At 36.7% G+C, this 17884-nt stretch overlaps 1 protein-coding gene across 1 annotated transcript in view; it reads right to left on the bottom strand.

The window, feature by feature from the left end:
- DNAJC24 (DnaJ heat shock protein family (Hsp40) member C24) overlaps nt 1-15761 on the bottom strand; it is a 54892-nt gene extending 39131 nt beyond the window's left edge. Inside the window, exons 1-2 of the mRNA XM_028516213.2 lie at nt 15685-15761; nt 14741-14884 (exon numbers count right to left, since the gene is read on the bottom strand). Coding sequence (XP_028372014.1) covers nt 14741-14851 — 111 coding nt within the window. The 5' untranslated portion in view covers nt 14852-14884; nt 15685-15761. The remainder of the gene's footprint in view (nt 1-14740; nt 14885-15684) is intronic.
- Between the last annotated feature and the right edge of the window lie 2123 nt (nt 15762-17884).

Raw genomic sequence — 17884 nt, 5'->3', positions numbered from 1 at the left:
GAGGTACTAACCCTAACAGATGTTGAATAAATGGATGAATGAGAAACTGAAGACAGGCTCAGATTGTTTTATTCTTCATAAATAGATCTATATCCATACATTTAACTAGTTTAAAGAGTATAATTCTCAAACAAAATATTTTGGATTACCTTCAAGGGCTGTAAGAATTGTTTTGTATTTTTAAATGTTCTGAGATAGCTAAAAGGTAATGGCTAGTTTAAGTACATATTTCAAAAGCCTAACAGAATAAGAAGAGGTTTTATTTTTCATTACTGAGTGTAAAAATCTAGTTGATCTTTCACTAGTAGATAACATGGGCACAGCACTATTAATTTTATTTGTGACATAGAAAATAATTCGAGCATGCGTATATGCAGTACAAAGTATTCCGGTTAATAAATTAATTTGAAAATAAAGAAAAAATAAGTCAAAACACAAATAACCTTAATGAGTACAATGTGATTAATAAGCAAAAACCTATTATTTACTTGAAGACAAATTTCAGGGTGTTTCATATTTCAGATGATACAGTTTTATGAATAATACCTTGAAAGATGATAGTTACTATTTTTTGAGTCATGTTAAAACCATGCAATTCACTTATACCCAAAATGTTTTAACTAGACTTCTTATGTAACATTTTTTTCAATTTATTTTTTAAATATATAATATCTTATATTTTCCCCCTTATACTCCCTCCAGCAATCACCACACTGTTGTTCACGTCTGTGAGCTGAAAGCATATTATATATGTAATATGCTACACAGGTTTACTCTTTGGGAATAGGTAAAGGGGTAAACTCATATCTCTTTAAACATCATAACTAATTCATTAAAGGCCACATAAAATATCAAGAAATATTTAGAGCTTAAAACAATGGCTAAAGAAATTCATAGTGACAGTCAGAGGAGATCCACGGTTGCCTAGGGGAGAAGGCAGAGCCCGGACCTGGAAACTGTGGTGGTTACACAGGTACAGTCAATCAAACTCATCAAAATGACTAAGTCAAGTACATTTTATTGTATATAAATTATACTTCAATAAAGTTAATTTTTAAAAAAATACCTAAAAGAAACATATCCTAAGGAACATAATAAAGTTATAGCTATTTTATATGGGTAAAAGAAAAAAGTGGAACAATTATAGTCTAGTGAATTCCAACACTTTAAGAAAAATGTGATATTAATTCCTTTGGGAAGCACTGGACAAAATGTCTATTTGTTTTGTTTGTATCTTGGCATACTGAAAATAATGTACACCAAGTCGTAAGCAAACTCTAAATACTGTAAACATATTTTAAAAGGAAATATTCATTTTTCCTATTTCAATTATTTAGCTTTATTATTTTGTACAAGTTTTTTATATTTTATTATTTTTAACTTTTTATTTTCTTTACTAAATTTATTGGGGTGACATTGGCTAATAAGATTATACAGGTTTCAAACATATATTTCTGTGATACATGACCTGTATATTGCACTGTGTGCCCACCGCCCAAAGTCAAATCATCTCCTGTCACCATCGACAAGTTTTAAAAATGATTTCTGGTCTATGACTTCACCATATTATTTGATTTTGAATATTTAGTGTGCATCTTTGTTCCACCTGTCTGTGCCTGGTAATTTCATTACCTGATCTAACAGTCTTATGCAATAAACCTTCCTTTATGTACCACCATTCTATAATTCTTTTAGTTGGAGGCTCTGAAATTCTGCTTCTTTTAAGCCAGACTATGAAATAAATCTAACAATGCCCTAAGTCACCCCTTCATGGATTTTCTATCAGCTTAGACAAGTCAGATCATAATAATTATAGAAAGTTATTTTGAGATTTCTTTCTTTCACTTTCTGTAAAAGTAAATTGTGAAGCATTTATACCCTGACTGTAAGGACTGTCAGTGGTAGAATTTTAGGCAAGGCTGTGAAAGGAATTATTTTTTTATCTTAAACACACAGCAAACTGGAGAGAGTGCCACAGCAGTCCCAATTAACACTACTTGCTCTGTCTGGAATGCGTGCATTGAGTCAACCAAACAATCCTACATCCATCAAAAGAAAGTTACTTTCAGTACGGTAAACTAGAAAATAAATTTTAGACTTGGGAGTCAACCAGATGATATTTAAATAAGGGAAAAAATAGTAGAAACAAATTCTAGACCTGGGTTTTTTTACAGATGAAACTCAGACATAGGGAGTTTGTGACAAGATAAACCACAGCTGGCCCAGCACAATCTTGGTAGAAATGAGAAGGGTAAAGATAAAACTTCTTTTTCTCCCAGCTCTATTGAGATATAATAGACATGTAAACTATGTAAGTTTAAGGTGTAAATGATTTATATATATACACACACATATATAATGATTATCACATGATTAGTTAACACATCCATTACTTCACAGTTACCCTTCTTGTCTGTGTATGTATAGTAAGGACTTTTATGATCTACTCTATTAGTGACTTTTAAGTTAATGGGGGGTGTCCAACTTGCATCCCTCGGGCCCTATGCGGCTCAGGATGGCTACGAATGTGGCCCAACACAAAACTGTAAATTTACTTAAAATATTATGAGATTTTTTTGTGTGTGATTACATGTCACAGTGTATTTGAAGTGTGGCCCAAGAGATGCCAGAAGGTTGGATACCCCTGCTATGGTTTTGCTGACTATCTCCAAGCTGTACATTGCACCCCCAGAACCCACTCATCTTGTAACTCTAAGTTTGTGCCTTTGACCACCTTCACCAGCTCTGCCCCCCCCGCCCTTCCTCTGGCAACCACCAATCTACTGTGTGTTTCTGTGAGGTTCTTTTTTTATCAGATTCCATATAAAACTTCTTAAATATCTTATCTTCACACTCCTTGAGAACTGGGGGAAATATGTCATAATAGTAAGTTAATAATAAGTTACGGTGAGAACCCAGAGTTCCATTCACATTGCCACAGGGCTGTCTTTTACACCTCCAACCAAGTTTCTGGTATAACTTTCACTCATTTCTACTACTACTAATACGCTGAGTAGGCTTATGTATTCTTCTTAACAAAGGAGTTAATTCATCCAATTTTCAGTTTTTAAGACATTCGGCTGTTGATCAAATCACAGACTCCAAGGGTTGCAAGTCCTGTAAGAAAGCCTACTAATTCTGTCTAATTTCTGTGTTGCTTAGGCTTATAACTGTTTTCAGTTACTAAATCCAATGGACTCTATTTTACTCAGCAGCCTCCGTGGTCCCTGTAACAGTATCTGCAATTGTTGGCCACACCTCTTTTCCTTGACTTTAGAAACACCCGCCTCTCTTGGTTAGACTCCTATTAGCCGCTGACCATTTCTTTTCAGTTTCTTAGAGAACAGCCATTCCCCAAGGTTCTGCCCATGTCCCCACCTCCTCGAACCCCAGGTAATCTTAGGGAGGCAATGTCCTGTGTATGGCTTTTAGCCCCGACCTCTCCCAAGTTCTAGCTGCAGTCCCACCTTCCTGTATCCCTTCCACAGACACATCACACTCTGCCTGCTCTTTAATGAACCAAACATCTTTCCCCAGAAAACTTCTTCCTTCTCTGTTCCTCATCTTAGTTAAAAACATAACCTGCCTCCTGTATCTTCAGCTCGATATTTCAATTCATTTTCAACTTCCCACTTCCCAACATATTCAACCCACCAGTGAATTCACCTCTGTATCGTCTCTCATCTCCCTCTTCCGTTGTACTCCCAATACTAATGCAACCGTTCAAGTCCTCAATAACAGGACGAGTATGGAGATACTCAACATAGGAATGTAAACTCCACAGACCTCCGCAGTCTCCAGGAAAGGAGTAACAAAGAGCAAAAACATGATGCATTGAGGCAATGACCTAATCGAGCTAAATGCCCCTGAGAATGACTCTTTTTTTTTCCAATTTAGAATAATGTGTTTTTCAAATAGAGCAGTATTACATGACTGATAACAGTACCTCCAGGGCTTAAAACTCTCTGTACTCAATCTTTTATTTATTTCATTCGCTAAAATCCTTTTTTCTGAAGCATGACACAGTGCCCTGCCTTCTCTCAGAAAACATACACACAGCACCATCACATCTCTTCGGGACAATACAGTGAAGCGCTTGATGCCGCTGCCCCGCCACGTAAGACAGCGCCTCCTGCTGTCTACAAATAGAGGAAAATTTAAAACTGTGCTCATCTCAAAGCACAGCAATGCATGCTTCCCGAGAGCAGAGCTGTGTCTGCTTCTTTAATATTTTTCAGGGTTAAAGAAGAAAAAATGCTAAGGACTGCTCTGTCTGAATGTGACTCTTGGTTCTGTAGTACAAACTAAAGATTCCTGAACTTCAATTATCCCTGTGCCATCCTCAAGATTTAAACTACATGCTCATTGTATTAATACTCCGATTTACTTTTTTTTGGTAACTAGATGTTAAATTACCTCATTTTATTATTTAGCCTTATCCTAAAACTGTATCTGTTGCAATATACATACACAATACTTTATAGTAAATATCTAACTATTCACATAAAAATTGTTCACCTGTATACCATCTAATATTATTTTTCCATTGTTTTAAATGCTTTATAAGCATAACTCACTTACATCTTTAAAATGACCCTATGAAACTGTTACCTGATGCATAGAACAGGGCTGGCACATAGTAGGTATTCAATAAATATTTGTTATGAATAAGTGATATTTTACATCTGTTTTTCTTTTTTTAAGATTTTATTATTTATTTTTAGAGAGGGAAGGGAAGGAGAAAGAGAGAGAGAGAGAAACATCAATGTGCGGTTGTTGGGGGTCATGGCCTGCAACCCAGGCATGTACCCTGACTGGGAATCGAACCTGCGACACTGGTTCGCAGCCCGCGCTCAATCCACTGAGCTACGCCAGCCAGGGCTTTACATCTATTTTTCAAATAATGAAAATGGCCTGAAGTTATGGAGCAGGCTCAGAGTCACAGAGCCACAGAACAAATATACGGCAAAGTTAGCTTCAAACCCAGGAAGCTACCTCTACAACCCACATTTTTTTTGTTAGTTTGTTTTATTTTAATTGTTGTTGAAGTACAGTTTTCTGTCTTTTACTCCCATTCCAGCCCACCCCCCAGCCCTCCCCACCTCCCTCCCATTTCCACCCCAACCCTAGTTTTTGTCTATGTGTCCTTTATACTTGTTCCTGTAAACCCTTCCCCTTTTCTCCTGAAATTCCCCTGAAATTCCCTCTCCTCTCCCCTGTGGTCACTGTTAGCCTGTCCTCTATTTCAGTGTCTTTGGTTATATTTTGCTTGTTCATTTGTTTTGTTGTTTAGGTTCCTGTTAAAGGTGAGATCATATGGTCTTTGTCTTTCACTGCCTGGCTTGTTTCGCTTAGCATAATGCTCTCCAGTTGCATCCATGCTGTTGCAAAGGGTAGGAGCTCCTTCTTCCTTTCTGCTGCATAGAATTCCATTGTGTAAATGTACCATAGTTTTTTGATCCATTCATTTACTGAGAACCCACATTTTTTAACCCTTCACCATTCTGCACCTTTAACGTAAGCACTACCTTTCCTCAAACAGTAAAGTCTATTATTGCTGCATGTATGCAGCAGGGAAGAAAGAAAGGAAAAAAAAACATTGAGAAGGCAACTCCTCCTTTTTATTACCTGGTTTTCAAAATGTATGTAGAGTGTATTATAATTTCTTGTCCCTAACCAGTGTACAACTTAATTTCTGGGCCTCAGCTTCCTGATCTGTGTGTTAGGGATAATAATGGTATCTCACCTCACAGGGTTAAGTGAGTAAATACACATAAAGTGATTAGAAGGGTGCCGGACCACAATGCTATATGTTGGTGTAAATTATTACTTCAGTGTTCACTTAAAATCTGATTCCTACCCCTTTTATCATGTAAAATAACAGTTTATAATAACATCTCCATGAAATTCCTCAGTAATTTATTATTGAATATCTTGCACTCTGCGTGACACCCAGATGACAGCTGTGCAGTTTACCACACCAACACAATTACACTGCTCATTACATGACAGCTTATACTCTTTGGACTTTTACTTCTAACACTCCCAGATTTTTCCACAAAATCCTCAATGACCAAGTAACTTTCCCATAATCAAGGTAACTTCGATTTGTAATATAGTCAAACGGAAATATAGGAATTGCTCTTAGCCCCCCTCTCTCCTGTGTAGTAATCTTCCTCCAACTATTCGGTATCCTTTCTACTTTCTTTTTCAGAATGCTAAAATGTATTACATAACTAGCTTAGTCCTAATCTATATATAAGCACTTGTAATCAAAACAGAACCTCTGAATGCCCATATAAGTGCTAAGTGGCATCGTCTACCCCACCAGCTTTAAGATTTAGAGCACCCTGCACACTCCTGCCTCAAATTACATGGGTCTCCTTTAAGATTATGGGACACATCGTAACAGCAGCGGATCACTTTCCAACACAGCCATTCCTTTCCAGTTGAAGGGTATCCTGTAATGTTACCAGCATCGATGGAAAAGACCCCCAATTTTCAATTTGACAAAGCTTTGGGGGGGAACTTTATTCTCAGTAAATAGAAATTTTTATACACACAACTTCAAGAAATAAGAATAACATAATTAATCATTCTTGACCTTAGACAATTTCAAAATAGTAGATTACTATTCAACTTTTATTAGTAGAAAAATAAAAAAATATTTAAAAAATTGATTCATAAAGAGAAAAGACAAGCAATATACTTTTATTAATAAGTAAAACCCCTATTAATAAAATGCTGCTAGGAAATGCTAAGTCAATTATCTTTATTTTCATGTAGTAAGTTTTTAGGCAACAGACAATTGTATGTGACATGTCTTTCAGGCTAATTCTGCACTTTACATTCATATGTGTCTTTAAAGCATACATATAAATATTCTGAACCACTTCAGTCAGTAAGAATTTTTTCAGAATCAGGACCTTGAATAAGCACTACATTTACAAAAACTGAAATAAGGAAACAGTATTTACTAAGTCAACATGTACTGTAAACTCAGCAGCCTACGATTTAGCAATATTTTATCCCAACAACTAATTATGTAGGAGGTGTTAAATTCAAAGTCTTCTGAACTTGGAGAAGTACGCAAAATAAATGTGCCTTTTTACAAAATTAGATACAGAATGGTATTTGTCAAATGTAATTTTATTCTCCACCTGTTTTGAGACATTGTTGAAAGTCAGACAGAGAAAATATAGTAATTCAAACTGGAAAGCAAGAATATAAACTAAAAGTATGTTTTTGAAAAAATCTAATAAATAGCATGGTTTTTCCCTTGTAATTTTCTGCTTCACAACTCTACTAGAAACTCTAAACTTACACAAAAAAGAATAAAGAAAGAAAGTTTCACTCCATAAGCCACGTGTAATCTAGATTCCTTCAAAATTAAAACAGAGAGTAATAATTATGTCTGACCTTTATTACAGGACTTCATTAACCGTATGTGAATGATGTATTCCACGGCAATCCAGAAAACTGAAAATTATGCCTTTAAACAACAATGAGCCCTCTTGGATGGCAATTATGAGAAGTCTGACATAATGCGAGAATGTCTAGGGCACCGGATGTGTGTGATGAAGCCTAGATTTTACCCCTTACTAATTGTGTGTTTTAGAACAAGCCATTTAACTGTAACTAAACCTTGGTTTTCTCAACTGCAAACATGGGGATAATGTTACCTGCCTTACAGGACTTGGATACAACTGAGAGGATACAACTAGGTAAGATGTGAAAGCACTTGTAAACTGTAAAGAACAAACTATAACGTATAATACACATGCTACTAATTATGTACTTACTACTGCATGCTTCCTTACCTTCTTAAATGTAATACGCTGAATGTAATTTAACCCTTGGCCATAATCATTAATATAAATGATTGTGCTAAGCTGTAATACAGGGACCAAAGACACTGCAACCCCGGCAAAAAAAAGAGGCCAAGATGTTAGGCTGATTGTTAGGGTGGCTGTTTATAACTCCAGTTGCCTTCTGCACAATTAGTTGTTGGCCGAGACTTCTTGCTCCTATACGTATACATGGCTGCCTCTAGGCAGCCTTTGCAGGTAACACTTGTTGAAATTCTCTCTCCTGTAATTTGTTGTTCTACCTCCTCCCTCACCTCCTCTCAACTGATAACTCCGTCTTCTTTTCTGTTTTCTTTTTCACAGAGAAAAAAGGCCACCAAATGAGAGCACCTGAGCCAGCTCTTGCACCCATCCTTTCGTCCGTCCTCCCTGTAACAGCAGAGACAAGTCCCTCCGTTCTTTCTCCTGACTACCTCTGCTTCAGATCCCACCCGCTTCTGCCTGTCAGACTCTCTCTTTGCCCTGTAACTTCAATCCCAAGCTCTCTCTTGGCTACTTTTCATAAAATTTAAACATGCTAGCCCTGACTGGCATAGCTCAGTGGATTGAGCACGGGCTGTGAACCAAAGTGTCGCAGGTTTGATTCCCAGTCAGGGCACATGCCTAGGTTGCAGGCCACGGCCCCCAGCAACCGCACATTGATGTCTCTCTCTCTCTCTCTTTCTCCCTCTCTTCCCTCTCTAAAAATAAATAAATAAAATCTTTATAAAAAAATTTAAACATGCTCAAGTCTCTCTTTATCTTCTAAAAGGAAAAGCAGAACAAACCTCTTATCACACTCTAGCTACTCTCATTCTCCTTACCTGCCAGCTATCCTGTCCTACAGAAATAACACTAAACACACTTCTACTGGGGAAGGGTACCCACCAGGAAGGGGAACACGGCAGGGATCAGGGGAGGCAGGGACTTACAAACTAAGATAATTCTGAAACAATCACTAAGAGTTCATCAGGTGAGGCAGGGGAAGGGGCACCAGGGAGACAAAGCAGCAAATGCAAAGGCCTACGGCCAAGGAAGGGTATCCGACCCCTAAAGGGAAATGAGAAGAGTTCAGGAATTCTACTTTTGATAAATAGCAAATGGATATGCACTAGTATCCCTGTTCCCTGCCAAAACTCCATGGAACAGGGATACTAGTGCAAAAGAATAATTTTTTAAAGGCAAGGGCATAAATGTATAAGAATAAATGTAATAGGAGAGAATAGAAAAAGTAGATGAGAGACATCAAAATTTGAGATAGAAAATGAATTGATAAATGGTAACCAATTCAGTTTGCCTCAGAAAACTGAAACCTAAGCCAGAAACAAGAAACAACAAGAAGTGAGCTCATTAAGGCAGAGGCCAGAAAAACTGAGAAACTGAGGCTTTAGTACCTTTGAAAGTTGGGTTGAGGGGCATGACTAAACAGCAGAAAGACCGGTGGAGGCATGGGAGGAAATAATTCAAACTCCAGCTCTCCTCCTCATCATAAAGCCACACATCCACTCTCTCCTCCCAGAGCAGAAACCAGAAGTTTACTGTGTGGAGAGAGAGCCCAGAGAAGACTCTGGATATGGGAACATCAGGCTGAGAGGTGAGATGCAACTTTGCACCGAAAACCAAAGGAAAAAGATGACACAGAAAGAGGAATGGTCCAACTTCCCAGCTTCCCAGGCAGGCAATCTGAGAATCCCCCTCTCAGAAACTGCTGTTCCCCTCTGCTGTCCATTTGGGGTCACCCAATAAAATGACAGACCCTACCTAATGAAAGCCCCCTCCCTAGTCATGCAAGGGAACCTCCAAATAAGCTCATAACATTTCATTCTTAACAAACAGCAAAGGATCATCAAATATATGGAAAGAGCCTCCATAACAAAATGAGGAGAAAAAACAGATAGCTCAAGGGAAGACAAGACTGACTTAGCTTGCTACACAGCTGCCTTACAAAAGGGGCGTGCCTGGTCCTAGGACAGGGAGGTGATTTACCTCAGTCTCTACTTTGCACTTACAAACAGTTTTTGGCATTCAATGAAAAACAAATCATGCAAAGAGGCAAGAAAATGTGACCCACTGTCACGAAAGGATATAGAACTAGGCCCAGAGTAGGCCTACATGTTAGAATTATCAGACGGGAACTTCAAAATAATTATGATGAGTATAGTAGAGGATCAGAGGACCAAGTGAAAATGGTGCACTAAATATAACTAAAAACTTGACAGAAGAAACAGAATAGCTGATTCTTGAAAAAATACTTAAGTATGGCAAATGATAAATCATACAAACCCAGTACATGAAAGCTGGTGTAGCTATATTAATATCAAAGCAGACTTCAAAAAGAGTGCAATGAGAAACAGAGAGGGGAATTTTATAATGATTGAAGATTCAAATTCACGAAGACACCTAATAAAAATATCCCCAAATCATAAAACAAAAATTAATAGAATTAAAGAAAAAATAGGAAAATCCACAATCATAAGTTGATCAAATAAATAGACAAAAAAAAATCAACAAGAGTACAGAATTTCTGAACAACATATCAATGTAACCTAACAGATATTTACAGAACACTGTATTCAACAATAGCAGAGTACCCATTTTTCATGTGATTGAGAACATTCACCAAGATAGGCCATATGCTGGGCCATAAAAAAAGTTTCAACAAATTCCAAAGGAATGAAATCATACCAAGTACATTCTCTAACCACAATAGAATTAAATTAGAAATCTGTAGTCAAAAGATCTGAATGTTTTCCAACATTTAGAAGTTAAATAATATATTTCCTATTAACGCACAGGACAAAGAAAACTATTACAGGAGAAATTTTAAAACACTTTAAACTAAATGATAAAAATACACATCAAAATTTGTAGGATGTAGCTAAATCAGTGCTTCTGGCTTAGAGAGAAATTGACAGCTTTAAATGGCTATGTAAGGAAAGAAGACAGGTGTACAAGCAATAATGTATGTTTCCACATTAATAAGATGGAAAAGAAAAGCAAATAAGTAGAAGAAAGGATATAATAAAATTATAAAGCAGAAATCAAGTGAAGAAAAATGGACAAACAATACAAAAACCCCCAACAAAGTAGGAGCTGGTTTCTGGAAGATTAATGAAAGGGATAAACCTCTAGCAAGACTGACCAAGGGGAAAAAATCAAAACCATAAATTGCCAATGTGAAGAATGATAGAGAAAACACAACTACATGCTTCATAGTAATTAAAGAATAAGAAGAAGGTAGCATGGGCATTATAGCAATGAATTTGACTCCATAAAGGAATGGACAAATTCTTGAAACCTACAATGGGAAAGAGAAAATTTGAATAGCCCTATAGCCTCCGAAAATAATTACATTAATAATGACAGGATTTCCCAGAAAGGAAACATCAGCCCTAGATGACTTCCCTAGTAAATTCTATTAAACATTTAAATAAAAAATAAAGGCAATCTCATACAACTGTTTCAGAAAAGAAAGAAAATGGAATCACTCCCCAATTATTTTGCAGGACCAGCATAACTGTGACACTAAACTTAGGCATGGACATTCAAAAATAGAAAATTACACCAATATACATCATGAAACTAGACATAACAATCTTTAACAAAATAATAGCAATCACAATCCTGCAATATATAAAAAGCATAATACTTCACAAGCAAGTGAGATTTGTTTATCCTAGAAAAGCAAAATAGACTTAACACTAAGAAAAATCAGTGGAACTCACAAATTAAAGGAGGAAATTAATATATGCAAGCTTCAATTAATGTAAAAAAAAAACAACTAACAAAGTTCAATATCCATTCATGGTAATACTCCTAGAAGACTAGGAATAGGAGAAATTTCCCCAACTTGGTAAAGGGTCATCTTAAAAACATACAGCTAATATTATATGTAATAGTAAAATATTGAAAAAAATTCCTTCCTAAAATTAGGAACAAGGCAAGGGTATTTGCTCTCGCCACTTCAACCAAACACTATAACAGAAGCACATATATAGTGCATTAAGGCAAGAAAACAAATAAAAGGTATATAGAATAGAAAGAATTAAAGGTCGCTATTTGCAAATGGCATAATAGTGTTAGTAAAAAATTCTAATGAATCTACAAAAACAGCTATGAGACAACTAAAAAAGCAAATTTATGAAGACTGTGAGAGATAAGATCAGTCTATAAAAATAAACTATAGCTCTATATACTATCTATCCATCAACAACTAGAAAATGATATTTAAAAAATATCATTTACAGTGGAACCAAAAACATCAAAAAACTAGAACTAGATCCAAAGAAAGATGTACCTACAACACTAAAAGTTCTGAAGCATTTCTAAGAGAAATTAAAGATGGCTTAACTAGTCGAGAGCTACAGTGCATTCGGGGATTAGATGACTCACTATTGTTAAGATGTCCATTCTGCCAAAATTAAAATTCAAGCAGGATTTTTAAAAACAGAAATTAACAGCTGATTGTAAATTTCTATAGACATGCAAGGAAATGAAAATAACCAAAATAAACTCAAAAAGGATAAAATTAGAGACCCTAACTTTACCTGACTTTGAAACTGACTATAAACCTACAGTAATCAAGACAGAGTAGGAAAAGGATAGACAAATAAATCAACCAGAATCCAGTCCAGAAATAGACCCACATTGTCCATACAATCTAACGAAAAGAGTAAAATCTTTTCAGTAAGTGATGAACAAATGGATATACTTATTGAGAGAAAAACAAAAATACTACCCCCTATTTCATACCATTCGCAAAAACTATACACAGGTATAAAGGTAAAAGCAAACTCTATAGCTTCTAGAAGAAAACATAGAATATATTCATGGCCTTTTTGGAGAAGACACAGAAAGCACTAACCATAAAACAAACATTTGCTAAATTGTACTTCATCAAAACAAAACATTCCTGCTCTTCAAAATATGTAATTAAGAAAAGGGGCCGGCAAACCAGACAGAGAGAAAATATACACCATATCAAGAATATACATTATACATAAATTTTTAAAGACAATCCTCAAAAGAAAGGTATACAAAGGCTAAGAATCACATTAAAAAGTTCTAACATCATTAGTCATCAGCAAAATACAAAAGAAAACCAGGAGATAACACTACAAATAGAATATTGTACAGTGGTTCTCAGTAAGATAGAGGAGTTGGCAATTTTGACTCCCAGAAGACAGTTTTAGTTGCTAATTGGCATTTAGGATGCTGCTGAACATCCTATAATACACAGGACAGTCCCACATGACAAAGAATCATCATACCCAAAATGCCAATGGTGGCAAAACTGAGAAACCCCCAAACAGCTGAAATGTAAGAGATGAATAGCATCAAATGTTGGTGAGATGTAGAGCAACTAGAACTCCTTGGTACACTGCTATCAGGTATTTACAAAGGTTCATTCACTCTGATGTTGAATAGATGCTGTCCTGTTATGTGCAAACGGCCAAATTAAAGGCCCATTTGGCCCACAAGGCCCCGCATGATCTGGACCCAGTCTATGCCAGTCTCATCTACCAGGCAGCTAAGGTTCAAAGATGATTTAGTACTAATAAATTTTTCCATTAAGTCTACTTAATTTTACTCGGAGATATCTTAAAAACTCTAACACACACACTGGCACCATAATTTAGTTTAACTTATTACCTAAAGCAGGGATAGAAATACATTCCTGACAGTGAAATACCTACTGTTTCTCAGAATAAACACTAGTAGTTACAACACAGCCCCATAGATCTATTTGATAGAAACTAAAGAAACAACTGATGCCATATAAGTAATGGCCTTTTATCTTTTTCTGAAACTCTGAGGTTAACAGAGACCATTACAGAATTACTCACGTTGGCTTAAGAAACAAACAATTAGGTGTGAAAACATTAATACAAGTTCAGAAAGATACTATATATTTAAAAGTACCACAACTCATTTCACAAAACAATGTAGTCAGGTAAGAAACAGATATAATTGGCACTATACAATAGTTTGCAAATATAGTTTGCAAATATAATGCAAACTATAAATGCAAGCCACATACGTAATGTTAAAAAAGTACAAAGAGCTCTGGCTGGTGTGGCTCAGTGGACTGAGTGTGGGCCTGCAAACCAAAGCATCACAGGCTCAATTCCCAGTCAGGACACATGCCTGGGTTGTGGGCCAGGTCCCCAGAAGGGGGCAGGTGACAGGCAACCACACACTGATGTTTCTCTCCCTCTCTTTCTCCCTCCTTTCCCCTCTCAATAAAAATAAATAAATAAAAGCTTTAAAAAAAGTGAAAAGATGAAATCAATTTCGATAACATATTTCTTTATATAGGCAAATATATTTTCACATATTATGTATAGAATATGCAAAATAGCCAATATGTCCAAAATATTGCCATTCCAATATGCAATCAACAAAAAATTTTTAGATTATTTTGTATTTTTTGTACTAAGTCTTTGAAATACAATTTGTATTTTATATTTACAGCATATCTGAATTGGACTAAGCTATATTTTAAGTTCCATTAGCCACATGTAGCTAGTGACAGCTGGATGCTAATGCTGCTTATTACATGACACACTTCTAAGCATTTTACATGGATTATTTCAATATATCACACAGAGGCACATACAGGGGAAAGTAATGTGTCCAAGATCTCAAAGTTAGTGGTGGAATCAGAATTCCAACTCAATCAGTATGACTCATGTCTCCTGCACCAAACTACTATGCCACCTCAAAGCAACTTTTCTTCTGTTAAGATATGACTGAAACTTTCAGTCAACCAAATGAATACAGTGAATTTCATGTATTCATTTTATGGAAACAAATTTCTGGTTCCATAAAAAAGAAACTGATTTCCCCACCCCCTCCACCACATGATTTAAAATCTGAAAGAACAGACTTACCATTAATATGAGTTTTTGATAATTTTGTTTTAGGTCTGATATACTTGCAGATGGGTTTGCCCCCAGAATGCTGTACCAATCCTTTTTTGGTGTCTGCTCAAATGCCATCATTCATTGAACCAGAGGTGGGCCTTCTCAGATTGGCTGAATAAAAATACCAATGACAATTAGTTAAATTCATTACAGTGTGTGTGTGTACCTAAGAAATAAGAAAGTACTGCTTTCCTAACTTCTTTAATATTTAGATATTTGAGTAAATCATGACTATAATGCAAACCTGCTGAAGCACATAACTTTGTTTAAAATGCCCCAAGAATTTCATATATAAGACTACAGGCAAGTGTGGAAAACCTGTTAGATGTTTAATGTTACAGGCTTAGATTTAAGTTAATGAACATACAACAGCAATTCTATTGCTGTTGTATAGAATTCGATAATGAAGCCGAGTGATGGATGACCCTCTAAGAAGGTATTTCTGCTTGTCTTAGGGTAAACGCGACACACGGTAAGCATTCAATGAATACACTAAAGGAGCTTAATAAAAGTTTACAAAACGAATTATTTTTTTAAAGCAAAGCAAAAGACTAAATAAATAAGATGAATTTGGGAGCACTCCCTCTTAAGTTTTTCAGTTCACTTCTTTTCTTCCAAATTACATTGAAAATGAGAAACAGCCAGTCATACAGGAGGTTGCGACAAGAGTCTGTGTTACTACAGTCCTCGCAAAGAGACCCCGAAACTATACACTCAAGGATAGTGTCTGCAGTCTCCAGGCTACGCACCGAGGCTTCGCCAAGAGCCCCTGAAGCCAGGCAACTTCTGCCACAGCTGTGAACTTGACTAGACAGTCAGGAACTCCTCAGGACTGGGACTTGGGAACCCACTGTTTACAGGAAACTCTATCGCGAGGACCTGCCCCTGGCTTCACTTGAAATCAAACTTACCAAACTTCATTGAGGCTCGGGGACCGCCTGCTTACAAGCGAGGGGCAAAACTCAGAACTGCTTCTTCTTCCGCCGGAAGTATTGCTTTGACGTGACCACGTTTCTAGTCGAGGCGTGGTGGCCGTGACACTAGTCGGAAGCGCAGCTCCGCCCAACAGGACGCGGTCACTATGGTAACCAGTCACCGCTTCCAAGGAGTTCACTAGCTGCAGTAAGTGCTCGAGCTGTGGAAAAAAAGCATCATTCTCCTCGCTTGAAACACCCTCTTGTCTGTACACAGTCAACGTCGTCTCTCTTCTGCCTCTGTAAGAACCCCCACCCCTCTGGGCTGCCTCTGTTTTCCCCAAAACTTGCTCCGCTTGCCCTACTCAGCGCTGCTCCCCCTTTTCTGGTTGATGAATGTACTACGGCCAGGGAGAAGGGGTGGTGAGAAGGATGATAATTGAATCCTCTTTAGTCCCTATACTGCCCTTAGAATGTTTTCATTTGAAAATTAAGAGAACTAAAACTTATGCCGAGTAGGTTTTTTTTTTTTTTTTTTTTTTTTTTTTTTTTTTTTTTTTTTAATCGCAGGCTTTCTTTGGGAGGGGAGAGGGCGGGGGGCGGGGGGATGTTCAACCAAAATGTTTCATTTAGATCTTAGCAACCGGCTAAGAGAGAAAATATTTCCAAGGCCTTTCACATATACTATCTGACTTCACTTTCACTTCAACGCAGTGAGGCAAGTAAGGCAAGTGCTATTTTTCTCACTTTGTAGTTAAGGAAACAAACCAAGGATTAAGTTCAAATAGCTAATTATAATAGCAGCAAAACAGGGCTCTTAGCAAGTCTACATATCCCCAAGGCAACCATGCCATCTTTGAAGTTTACAGAAAAAGCAGAATAACCTGCCCCACTTTGAGGTAGTTGCGGGCACTCTAAATGGGCACGGTTAACTTTTTGGTTAGATTTTTCCCTCTTCCCTCTCCTTTTCTTCCATTCTGTGTTTATCATTTATTCTCTCTTCTCTGTGCTGCTTCCTGCACAATGACCCCTCTTCCTTGCATTGTACCTGGAGGCAAAATCTGCATGTTTTTTCTTGGCGGCATGATTTAATTTCACTTGGACATTGTCAGGTTGTTTTGTTTTTAGTGCTTAGATTTGCTTTCCTTCGTTGTTATGTTCTATCAGATCTCAGTCTGAGGATTAGTCCAGATAAACCTAAACACAGCCAATAAAATATTTTAATATGGCCAACTGTTTAATGATGGTACGAACTATAAAGAATGACTGAATGACACAGGAAAGTAAAAAAAAAAAAAATCTCAAGCTCTATGTATAGATTAGGTTCTCCATAGGATTTTGGCATCTTTAAAAAAAAGACACAAAAAAACATTATACCAAATTGAAGAATCTGGTTTGATCCTGGTTGCAGTATGCCTTCTGTGTAGCCCTTAAGGAAAAGGATCAGTAATTCATTGCTGACGTCTAATATCTAGTCCTTATTTACATGTATCTGGTTGTTTCAGGAATGTCTTTTTATGGTTGGTTTGCTTGAATCAGAATCCAAACAAAGTCTCCACGTGGCATTAGGTTGTTCACCCAGAGCGGTGGAAGGAAGTGTTGTTTGGAACACCTTCCTGTGCAGTCCTGTCCCCACAAACTTTTCTGGCCCTCCTTTCCACTGCTAGTCCTTCCTGTAAATAATTATGCCCAGGCCTTCCAGTTCTTACAAAAGAGCTCTTTATCTTAATTCATGATTTCATTAGGATAATGTGTTATCTTTTTTACTTCTGTTTTAAACCAAATTCTGAAAAGTCTAATCACAGCACCTCAATTTCCTCAGTTCCCTTTTTTATATATTTACTTATTTGGGTTTGGAAAGTAAGATGCGCTTATTTTTACCCCCAGCAAATCACAAGTATTCCTTCAGTTCATCTTGACACTCTTTACTTTGCATCTCTAAAGCATACTTTAGTTTGCAACGTTTTCTTTCATCTCTATAATGTCATTTTTCTGCCAAACTGATCAACAATTCATTGTTGACATCTAACATCTATTCCTTATTTACACTTATCTAGTTGTTTCAGGAATGTCTTTTTATATTTGGTTTGCTTGAATCAGAATCCAAAGTCTATACATGGCATTTGGTGGTTCTGTCTTGTAAATATCGTTTAAGCTGTAGCAGTCCTACCTCACTACCCCTTGTTTCAGTTTCTTT

This window comes from Phyllostomus discolor, chromosome 6, assembly GCF_004126475.2.
Source record: "Phyllostomus discolor isolate MPI-MPIP mPhyDis1 chromosome 6, mPhyDis1.pri.v3, whole genome shotgun sequence".
Lineage (NCBI taxonomy): Eukaryota > Metazoa > Chordata > Mammalia > Chiroptera > Phyllostomidae > Phyllostomus > Phyllostomus discolor.
This window is presented reverse-complemented; position numbering and strand designations above follow the sequence as displayed.